The following is a 12,075-nucleotide window of genomic DNA, read 5'->3' as shown; positions in this document are numbered from 1 at the left end:
CGCCAGGATGGCTCCTCTTTTCTGCGGGGGCAAGATTGTAAAGAGGAAGTTCCAATCAGGCGGACAGATCGCCGAGAAAGAGGAAGTGCTTTTTGCGGACAAGCTGTCTACAAGCTGAGCCACCCCCGCTCCGGTCTTACTCGCTACCAGTGCACACTACCAGTGCCTGGATCCCCGCTTAACACTGTGAATAAAAATTCAACTTGCTGCAGCGTCATCATGTATTTTTTAATAGCTCGTGTCCAGTACAACCGCACTGGAGAGATTGTAGGTTATAATTATTTACTGGTAATTAGTATTTCTGAATAAATTGAACTTTCTCCTATGTAATCAAGTCATATCATTCCATTAGTGCAGGTTTAATTCGAATACCCTTAATTAGCTAATTAGGAATAAATATTTAACTTCTTACCACAACATCGTCACATATGTTGGATAGATTCTGTTGATTATCACTCTTGCGGGCAAACTATAAGTCTTAATTAGTCGCCAATAAAAAGTTACTTGTGATTTGATATTGAACTTTATGCTGCAGTTTTACGTCATATATGGACGGATAGCTCGTATGAATTACGATTGAACTGCGCTAATTGCAGGTCCTAATTAAGTGTCGTAAGTTATATGTAACTAAAAAATAAAAAAATAATACTACGAGCAACTCATATCGTTTAAAAGGTCTCAGCGAGTAGAATCCAAGAGCAAACGCTACACGGAGCTGTCGCGCAACTACCTCGGTTAAACCATAATTGAACCACTTCCACTTTGTATTTTAGCTGGATGTTGTATTGACGTAACACTTTGAATGGTTATTTCTCTTGCAGGACCATATTCATGGTGTTATACAAGTAATAAATACAAGTAATAATACAATTCCCAGGTATAGTATAGCGTCCCAACTCTGAATTAGTCGACAAGAATTATTTTCTGTCGTTGCTGTCAGAGTGGCAACGCCACGCAAATGGGCAACGGGGCTTTCTAAGTCCGTCCACAGTAACTGGACTGCGTTTAACACTATGCAGTGTGTTGTCGCTGTTGTATAGCGGTAAATATATCATAACTACAACCGCATGACCCTATGACCAGTCACAATAGCATTAAGGATATGGCGCCGGAATATGAGCCCCCTAGGTTAGAAGGCGTCCCACATGTTACTGAGGATGAACAAAGGGCGATTCCTAGTAGCTCCAGGACGAATGAAGCGGCTGGGCTAAAGCCAATCATGACGCAAGGTAAACTGGATGTCGTCAAGCGTGAAATAGACTGATTGAACATTGATATCTTGGGTATCAGCGAGCTCAAAAGGGCGGGAATGGGATAATTTAATTCCGGTGACCATTATGTCTTTTATTGTGGGCACGAATCCAGGAGAAGGAATGGGGTCGCTCTCATAGTAAACAGATGAATGGGCAAAGCAGTGCTAGGGTAAAACCCCAAAAACGACCGAATGATTTTACTTCGGATCCAAGGCCACCGTTTCAAAATAACAGTTATCCAAGTCCATGCACCAGCCACTACTGCTCAAGAAGCTGACGCTGTGAGATTTTAAGCTGACCTGCAATCCCTTTAGACCGCACTCCATCATCAGACGTCCTTTGTCTCATAGGAAACTGGATCCCTAAGGTGGGGAGTGAAGAAATATCCGGAATTATAGCCAAGTACGGTCTTGGTGAGCCAAATGAAGCTGGGCAGAGGCTAGTACAGTTTTGTCAAGAAAACAACCTGACCATAGCGAATACTCATTTTCAACAGCACAAGAGGCGCCTGTACACATGGACTTCACCGGACGGTCTGTACAGGAGACAGAATAATTATATTCTTTGCCGGCAGAGATGGAGAAGCGCTATACAAGCAGTACAAAAAAGGCCTGGGGCCGAATGTAGTACCGATCATCAACTTTTTGTTGCCAAATTTAAGCTTCGATTGAGGAAAACGCAAAAAACTAGAAGGCCTTTCAAGTATGATCTGGATCAAATTTCATCAGAATATACTGTGGAAGTGAGGAATCGATTTCAAGAAATAGATCTAAGAGACAGACAGTCTGAATAGATGTGGACTGATGTCCGTGATATAATACAAGAAGTTGTTACTAAGGTAGTTCCAAAGCAAAAGAAATGAAAGAAAGCAAACTGGTTATCTGAAGAGGCTTTGCAAATAGCTGAGGAAAGGAGTATGGCAAAAGTTATGGAGGAAAGAGAAAGATACAAGGTTCTCATTGCGGAAATTCAGAAAATAGCAAGAATAGATAACAATGCCTTCCTTGACATACAGTGCCAAGCAATTGAGAACAACAGCCAATTGAAGAACACAAGAGCTCTGTATAGTACAATCAAAGATATCAAAGGAAGCTTCTGTACTAAGCTGAGCGTGATAAAAGACAAACATGGCAGGGACCTCACTGAAGCCTCAGAGATAAAGAAGAAGTGGCAGGAATACACAGAAGAACTGTACAAGAAGGATGGGTAAACCCAGAATAAACGGTGTGAGTACTGATCTCGAGCCGGGCATCCTGAAGAGTGAAGTTGAATGGGCCTTAGCCAGCCTTGCTAAGAACAAAGCTAGCGGGATTGATGGCGTTCCAGCTGAGTTGCTTCAAGACCTCAACCATGACGACGCTATTACGTTCTATATAAATTATGTGAGAAAATTCGGACAACCCTGCAGTGGCCACAGGATTGGAGGAGGTCAGTTTACATCCCCAATCGAAAGAAAGTCAGTGCCAAAGATTGTTTCAACTACCGCACGATCGCGCTTATTTCGCATGCTAGCAAGAGGATGTCGAAAATCCACCAAGGTAGGCTGGAGCAGTATGTGGATCGGGAGCTTCCGGACGTGTAAGCTGGGTTTCGAAAGGGCAGAGGAACTAGAGACCAGATTGCCAACCTTTGCTGAATCATAGAAAAAGCAAAGCATCATCCATGACACCAGAGTCGGCTGGTGCCTGCAGATAACGTCTGTTGTTTGAAAGCCTTGTCTCCCGTGTCCACCCCCTGCTCCAAGCTGAACTACCGCGTAACAATATAAAGGGAAAACGGCATTCGTAAACCAGACGGTCTCTATGAATTCAATGTTATGCCTTTTGAATTATGTAATGCACCTGCCACATTCGAGCAGCTCATACGTGTTCGAAAGTGGCAAATTTGTTCATGTTGTTTGGACTACGTAATTTTTGGCAAACCATTTCGTGAGCCCAACAGTCGTCTGGAAATCATGCTTGATTGCATGGAACGAGATGAACTTGTACTGAATTTGAAGAAATGTACTTTTGGGGATCGTAAAACAATTGTTCTTGATCACTCAGTCGACAAAGAACGTGTTCGCCCAGATCTCAAGAAAATTGAAACTGTCAAAATTTTATGGTGCCCCAATCACTAAGAGAGCTGAAGAGCTTTTTAGGTCTATGCTCGTACTTTTGACGCTTTATACCAAGGTTTGCAGATATCGCTTAATCATGTGTCTGCTGCATAAAGATGCACCGTTCAATTCGACCAGCGAATATGTCGCTGCTTTCCATCATCTCAAATTCGCTATACAGAGCTTCCGCTCCTATCTGTAGTGGAATGCTTTCACCGTCGTGACCCACCACTGTTCACTTTGCTGGCTCTTGACCACTGTGGGTGGCTCGCTCGATGGAATTTATGTCTACAATAGTTTAATTTTACTGTGGTGCATAAAAACGGCCTTAAACACTCAGATGCTGATTGTCTTTTTGGCGTTTGCCGCTTCAAACGACTTTTGAGGCGCAGACAACGTCGATGAATACTTAGCTTCACTTTCACAAACCATCCCCGATCTTCTAGTTTACCGAACTGAGCAACGCAAGGACCAAACATTAACCCCTTTGTTTGATTCCGCCAAAGATCCTATGAAGAACACTTTTTGCATTCGCGAAGGAAAGCTTTACAAGAAGAATTTCGCCTCTGGGGGAGCACGTATGCTTCTTGTTTCGGAAAGCCTACGCGTCACAGTTCTGAAAATGATGCATGATGATGCCACGTCTGGGCACTTGGGAGCGGCCTGAACCCTCCACTGCACACAGAAGCGATTTTACTGGCCGAAGATTCGTTCAATTATCGAGCGATATGTATCCAGCTGTGTGGAATGCCAGCGTTCTAAGCTGCCGACTTCAAGCCCACCGGTAAAGCTGCGGCCAGTCACACCTCCAACAGCCGCGTTTGAGCATGTTGGTATTGACCTTCTCGAACCATTCCCACGTTCCTTTAAAGGAAACCGATGGATTCTTGTGTGCGTAGATTATTTAGCCCGCTATTGTGAGAAAGTCGCGATACCATCCGCTACATCGTCTGTAGTATCTCATTTAAATTCGTCATTCTTCGGCCCGGCCCTCCTGCGGTTATTAGTAGTGACCGTGGACGCCAAGTCACTGCGGACGTTGTCGAAGAACGTCTTCACCTCAGCGTCTACAGTTGTCGACACTCCACACCATATCATCAACAAACGAAAGGTGTGGTAGAACATAATAATCGGACGCTCACCACCATATTGGCTATGCACGTACGTCGCTGCAGATCATAAGGACTGGGATGGCGTTCTGCCGTTCATTTCTCATGCATAAAACAGCGCAACATGAGACAACCGGCTACCGCCCCTTATACCGTCTCTATGCTCGCTCGGCTCTCTGTGGCCTCGACACCATACTGCCATGTTTCATACATGATGAACCTTCTCTTGCTACCACACTCTGCAGAGGGGAAGAAGCTCGCCAGCTTGCCCACGTTCACATTTTATTTATGCAAGAGCGTTCTAATAACCGCTGCAACGCTCGACACTAACAAGTTTTTTATGTTCCTGGCGACATTGTGTGGTTGTGGACAGCTATATATAAGCGTGGTCTTTGTCAGAAACTGCTGTCACACTACACTGGACTCTGTGTTTTGTTAGAGTGCATAAGCGACCTGAACTACGTTATAGCGCGCCTTACTATAGGTGGTCGACAGTCACGCCAGTCTCAGGTGGTGCACGTATCCCGCATCAAGCAGTTTCATCCCTGATCAATCAATCAATCAATCAATCAATCAATCAATCAATCAATCAATCAACTTTTATTTCCAAACAGAAATACACATAAAGGTATACTGGTCAATCTAAGCACGCAGGGCCTGTGAGATGACCAGGCACCCAGATGGTATATTTAACTCAACCGACGGGCTTCATCTACGAGGAGAGAAATGTCACGCACCATCGCACATTGAGGAAGAAGAAGAACGAGGGTCAGAATAACATTTGTAGTCGCGGTCCTGCTTCCATCAATCCCTCTGTATATAACCCCCCCCCCCCCCCCCCACCCCTGCACGTGCTAACACATAACTGTATGAATGAGCTCTGGTAGGAATTAGGATCGTAGTTCTAATACAGCCTTTGAAGTGTGAAGCGATATTCGCTTTTTTTAGTCGAAATTTATTGCTCTCATATTAAAGTTCTTTACATAATTTGTTACATAACTTAACACAATAAGAGACGGGCAAATGACTATTCGTGTTAAATTTTGGGCAGCTTCCAAAAGCTCACAATAAAACAACAACTTAATCATCCTTATGACACAGGTGTCATTTCTTTTGTTTCACACGACTCGGAAACAACGCCCCTTCACCAGCCGTGCTATACTTTCGCCTACTGCAAGAGGCCTGTCAGATATAATACTGGTGACAGTTTTCCAGCTCATCGCTGTAGCTCAAAAAACAACAGCCTCTTTGCAGGTGCGGCAGTCGCACTCAATGTAGTCCATTGGCTGCGAGGATAGGCAGTGCGTGTCTCCACATCTTTGTCGCTCTATTTCTCTTCCTCGTAATAAGGGTTATCGAAATCAAATGCCCTTACTCTCATTACTTCCGAGGTCCTTAATTCGATTGTTTGAATACTTGGAGATAAGAGGACATGTTTTGTCGATGTCAGGAAATGAACGTGAAAAGGCAACTTCCACTGGATTAGTTCTCAAAACATATCCAGCGATTCCACCTCTCCCAGTCATGCCCAATTAAAATCGAATATTTTTTACTACAAATCATCAAAGATTACATTATTCAAAAGTCTATGCACGAAGAGTACGAGTGGCATGTTCGGCGATGTCCCTGTTCGTCCTAGTGTCCTGGATCTCTTCACTGATGTATTCCGTTTCCCAGAGCATACTACTAGGCCTGATAGTGAAAGCTTAATCAATAATGATTATCACCTCTCTTCATATACAGCAAATATCCTGTTTATGTCTTTATCAATACTAATGAAATATAATTGTAACTTCATTTTCATATATGAACCGGCACCATAAAAAAAACCTGTGAGTTCTTACTTTGTACGGCTGTATAAATTAGAACATTTTGCCGTCAAAGTTGGTTCTATCGCATTACCTGTATATAACGAGATTGTGTTTCTCATTATAGAGGTTCTCCACGCAGGCAGTTAACCTGTATATAACTGTGAAGAAATTCGCAGTCTTTCGTAGTATTCGACTTAGAGTACAATGCGAGATCCTCTGCGTGTGTATACTTTCAGGCAGACTCCTTAAGAAAAGAACACGCGCACCCTTCAGCAGCCTTGCAAGCCTGCGGCGACGCCGTGCTCTACAATTAAAAAAAAAAGGACGGAATGTCTAGTAACATTTTGTTTCGCATGAATGCCTCACCGTTTCGCTACAATAAGGTTGAAGTTTATTATGCTCACTTAAAATCTCAACGGTGATATCTGTGCTAATATAGGTATTCGCCTTAAATACCAAAGTACATGTTTAGACGAAATCATCTCTGACGCCTAAAACATTACAAACCAGAAGTAAACGACAGGAATTTATTCAAACTACCTGCACGTCGTTTGCATTTCTTTCATTGAACCTGAAAGTGTAATTGAAAAGCATGCGGAATTAGTTTCCTAATTACTGACAGATTTGGTCAGCTTTCTTTCAAAGAATTTACCTCTATAAATGAGTGTACCCATGTTCGGTTACTAGCAGGGAAAACGAGTAAGAGCATATGCACACAAGAATATTTTTGTTGCTTTTGTTTATTGACAAATGCATATCATTTAATATTTACGCTAGGAAATACTGCATCTTTGTTGCGCAGTGCCCAGTACTCACAACCAGAAAATTCGTGTCCAGCATCGCATACGAAGGCACCCCAAAAGTTTCCTCTATATACACAGCCGTAAGGCGGTAAACACCGCCTCCAGCGTGCGATATCTGGTTGGTCCACCTTTATCTCACGCCGGTTTAACAGATGTGCTTCCACCAGAAGTCGAAGAGGTGTCCTCTGTTTCACCGTCACTGCTGAACCCCTGAAATTAATGCAAAAATTAAAACTTTGCAGGAGTGGAAAATGCTGCGATTATCTGTAATTATCCAACACACGGCTCTCGTTTAAGGCCGTGTTACGTAATGATTTAATTTCTTTTTATTTCACTGGGTTCTAAATCATTAGTCTGCTGCTATGAGGCAGGCCGTTGGAATTTGGCGCCTAAATTAGCTCTTATTTACCAAACGCGCTTCGCGACAAATATTACTAGTGGCTGGGTTCTCTAAAACACGGTGCTGCGGGGACGCGTGCGCTAGCCCTTAGAAACTTTGTCTGCGCTGATTCCTGCTTGAGAGATAACGTTGCGCTGATTTTGCGATTTACTGGCGCGAACGACTGCCGTTGCGACTCACTGGCTGTGAGACCAGCCGTACCTGCGACTTGTTGTTCACAATTTTGGACATTCCGGTGCTGTGGTCACAACAGGTGTCCCAAGTATTTGTAACGAAATTTAGAGATCGTTTTTGCGGCTCCGGTTTCTCGGTAATTACTCAACGCAAGCTCTTGGAACAAGTTGTGGCTAACTGCATCAAATCATTCTTGGCTGCGGAAAACAATGTGCTTACTGAGTTTCTGCATGTCCTCATATAGAGGTATTCCGCTGTAAGAAGCGCTATTGAACAGAACCCGAGTGGTGTATCCGGCATTAAGGAAAATGTCTGTTCTGCTCATAGCACGGTGTTTTAAGTCAACTCTGCAGTGGAAGGCACGAGCGAGGACCTTGGTAATGTGGTTGATGATATTAATAACACAATGAGGCGAAACTACTTCTTGGTGAAAGGCACGCCTGAAATAAAAGGTGAAGACTATGGAAATACTTATAGAAAAATTCTGGACTTCATTTTCACCCCTCTAAAGATTAAACTGGACGCAAACGACGTCGAACGAGCCCACAGTATTGGTCAGCGTCGCGATGACTACAAGCGCCCCATAATCATCAAGTTCCTTAATTCGAAGGTAAAGGAACAAGTACGGCGGAATGCATTCAACTTGAAAGACGTCGAACACAAATTGTGGCTAGAAGAAGGCTTTTCCCCTAACATCCAACTGAAACGAAACAAATTGATGGAATATGCAAAAATTATTCGGAAAGAAAACGAGCAATTAAAATTTCAGTTCAACAAGCTTCAATTGCGTCATGTAACCTGCATATATGACTCCACTTTGGAACAAGTGAATGTAAGTGAAAAAGATGTGTGCAGTCCTAAATGACCAAAAACACAAAGCGAAGGAATATCCAGAAAGGTTCCCGAAATTTCCGTGCGTCTTGCTTAATTACACAGTATTGTTCCTAAACTTGACCCCATAAAAGACATGATTCCTCACTCTCTGTCCAGATGTCATTATTGGCACTGAAACATGGCTAATTCCTGAAGTTTCGAAAAGTTAACTATGATTTCCCGACAATTTATGTATCTTTCGTGAAGACAGGAAAGCGGGAAGGGTAGCAGGCGTAATTGTCGCCGTAAGGAGGGATCATCACTCATACCATGTCAACTTCGACACGTGCCTCGATCTCTTGTGGGTCATGGTTCGTCTTAAAGATGCCACATATTTCATAGATGTATGCTACCGTCCCCCAAACAGATTCCAGGTTTCATTGACCATCTGCACGATGCACTTTGCTACCTACCTCCAAAACATTCTACTTTTAGGTGGGGATTTCAATTATCCTGCTATTAACAGGATAAAATCATCTGTCACATCTGGGCCCAATCACCACGAATGTTCATGCCTACTCTATACAATGACTGAATTCCATCTAACGCTGCTGGTTGAAGAGTGTACCCGAGGTAATCACACTCTAGATTTATTATTTTCTAACCTCTCCACTCCTTCCCGCAACTACGTACTCGAAACAATAAGCGATCACAGATTCGCTGAAAGTTTTATACCCATCCACCTTCCTGTCAAGCAGATTGCAACAAAATGTATACGGAACTACCCAAAGTGTGCTATGAAAAAAAAAATAAATAAAAGGCATGCTAAGAAACTGCGCAAATTTTCGGAGCCGCCTTTGAGGCTCGCACGACGAACGAAAATTAGGTGTTATTTCGCGATAAGCTGATGGAACTTGGGAATGCCTTAATTACACATAAAGCAGAGAACTGATGCCACCCGGTTCACAAAACATTTGAAAAGATGTCCTAACAAAACGAAAAGAGTGTACCGGACAGCAAAAGAAACTAACCCCGGCGACATCTAGAAGTACAAAGCCATATCAGCTATAACCGCAGTCACTATTAAGGATGCCAAACACTCCTTTCAGCCACACATTACCCAGTTTTCTCAGAAGCATCCCTGCCAAATTTCGGCAAGTAATTAACCCCAAGAACAGCCACAAGGTTCCACTGCTAAAAGATTCGGGCGGGCTTGTGATGGCTCCAGAGGCAATGCTTGAATCATTTAACAAGCACTTCATAGAAATCTTTACTACCGAATCAGTGCCTTTTAATTTCCCTGAAACTGTGGAGCCATGAGCTCTTCATTCATCAGAACCGGTCGTCATTAATGCATCTGGTGTCGCCCTGTGCTATTAGGCCGTTGGCACCTAATTGTAGCCCTGGTTCCGACGGTATCAACACTTCTAAAACTTTCAACAAATGTGTTGGCTACCATAATATCTCTTATATTTCAGCAGTATTTAGATACCGAATGCATTCCAGATGACCGGAAAACGAAACATCAGCCCAGTTTTAAATCCGGTGACAGCATGTCGAAGGAAAATTATCGCCCCATATCACTAACATCAACCTTTCGCAAACTACTGGAACATAACTCGCACGTAATGACCCATCTAAACGACGACTACCTGCTTATTGACAACCACATGGCTTTAGGCAAAGGAAATTTTCTCAAACCCAATTATTTGAGCTTGTAACAGATCTTCATGAATCGATACACAAATTAATATATACTGACGCCATATTTAAGATCTTTCAATGCTTTTGACCTCGTTCCCCATAAAAGACTAATGAAAACGTTATTAACATTCAGCTACATCGTGACATAACCTGATGGCTCGAAGAATTTTTAAGCAATCGCTCCCAACGGGTCAAAATTGAAGAGTATTCGTCTAACAGTTCGCTCGTCATATCCGGAGTTCCACAGGGATCAGTTTTATGGCCTTTACTATTTTTAATTTATGTTAAAGACATAACATCTAATTAATAATCTAGAGTACGACTCTTGGCTGATGATTGCGTAATTTATAAAGATATAGTTGACCACACTGACGCAGTTATCCTACAGCCAGACCTAATGCCTTCTACATGAATGGTGTCAAATATGTATGGCCCCCAAGATAGAAAATAATATAAGAAAAAACCAAGCTAATGATCTTTTCCACGTGCAATAATAAGCCTTCTACTTTATACACAATTAATGGCAGTTTAGTTGAAAGAACAGATTGCTTCAAGTACCTTGGTGCTTTTTTTAAGTGCTGATTTAAGCTGTAGCGTCCATATAGATCACATCACAAACAAAGCGTTTCAAAAACTGGGACTCGTTAAAAGTCGAATACAGCTTGCCAACTACGAGACAAATCTTCACGCGTAAATTACTCTTATAAGGTCGGTTTCAGAGTATACTGCTCCATAATATGAATCCAAGCAGAGTTTCATTAAGTATTGAGTCTGTCCAAAATAAAGCTGACACCTTCATTCTTTTTGTCATACTCATAGCATCACAGTGTGTGTAATCTAAAGCATTCACTGAATATTCCCGACCTTGTCACTCGACGCAAGTTCTCTCGTTTACCGTTCTTTCATTCGTAATATTACGGTGACTGCTCATTTGCAGCTAATCGCATCGCTCCTGCCCATCATATGTTATTCTGGACTGATCATCCCTACCAAGTGCCGTCAATATTCGCATGAACGCTAAGATATCAAACCTCCCCCTACTCTTATGTATAGAAAACTGGACCACATTACCGAGTTATTTAGCTACCACAACTAATTTATCACAACTTCAAATAAAACTTTCAAGGCACCTTGGTTGTTTGTAATTACCGTATTATTGTTTTAAATATTGTCTTCTGAAGCGTTATGTGCTGTTCCCTGAACACCTAGGTATTCATTAGTGAATGTAGGGCTGTGTACATCGATCTGTATGTTATGTAAAATTATTAAGTGTATTTGTTAACTAATACACGTCAAGATTATGTATTGTGCTGTTATATGCCTTTTTCCTCCCTTTAATGTTTTTACTTTATTCTATTATAATAAAGAACCACCTACTACTACTTATATCCCCCCCTAAGTAATGCCCACTTGGGCTTTTAGGGTATTTAAATAAAAAAATAAATACATAAATACATAAATATACTGGTATTAGTAATTCATAATTTTGCGTTATCTCACGACAGGAAAAATAAATGTAATATTTCTAGATTTTACCAAAGCGTTAGATACAATTCTGCATGACAAATTAATATTCAAACTAAGAAGAATTGGCATACCTGACATTTTTGTAAAGTGGATTGTTGCTTAGCTTACTGAACGAACACAGTACATTAAAAGTGGCGAACGCGCAGCTCGGCAATCATTCCAGTCATGTCAGGGGTGCCTCAAGGTAGTGTTCTAGGTCCCGTGCTATTCGTCATATATATAATGACATCGTGAATGTTGTGTGTACGGGTGTGCAAATCACTGTTTGCTGAAGATAGTATCTTGCATAGAGATGTAGAAACTACACATGAACATATTGCCCTTCCAACGGAATGAAAAAAACATATTGAATTGGCGCAGTAAATGATGGATGTTGATAAATG

General features: G+C 42.1%; 1 protein-coding gene and 1 long non-coding RNA gene across 2 annotated transcripts in view; one reads left to right on the top strand and one right to left on the bottom strand.

Moving 5' to 3' along the window:
• LOC146174995 (uncharacterized) overlaps positions 1-12,075 on the top strand; it is a 29,587-nt gene that overhangs the window by 14,508 nt on the left and 3,004 nt on the right. Inside the window, exon 2 of the long non-coding RNA XR_014702064.1 lies at positions 822-877. This is a non-coding gene — a long non-coding RNA (uncharacterized LOC146174995). The remainder of the gene's footprint in view (positions 1-821; positions 878-12,075) is intronic.
• LOC146174994 (rab-like protein 2A) overlaps positions 6,993-12,075 on the bottom strand; it is a 38,479-nt gene continuing 33,396 nt past the window's right edge. Inside the window, exon 8 of the mRNA XM_084584274.1 lies at positions 6,993-7,284. Coding sequence (XP_084440400.1) covers positions 7,210-7,284 — 75 coding nt within the window. The 3' untranslated portion in view covers positions 6,993-7,209. The remainder of the gene's footprint in view (positions 7,285-12,075) is intronic.

The sequence above is a fragment of the Amblyomma maculatum genome, chromosome 11 (genome assembly GCF_055883805.1).
Source record: "Amblyomma maculatum isolate TAMU_Amacu chromosome 11, ASM5588380v1, whole genome shotgun sequence".
Lineage (NCBI taxonomy): Eukaryota > Metazoa > Arthropoda > Arachnida > Ixodida > Ixodidae > Amblyomma > Amblyomma maculatum.
Note: the sequence above shows the minus strand (reverse complement) of the source record. Positions and strands in the feature narration are given on the sequence as shown.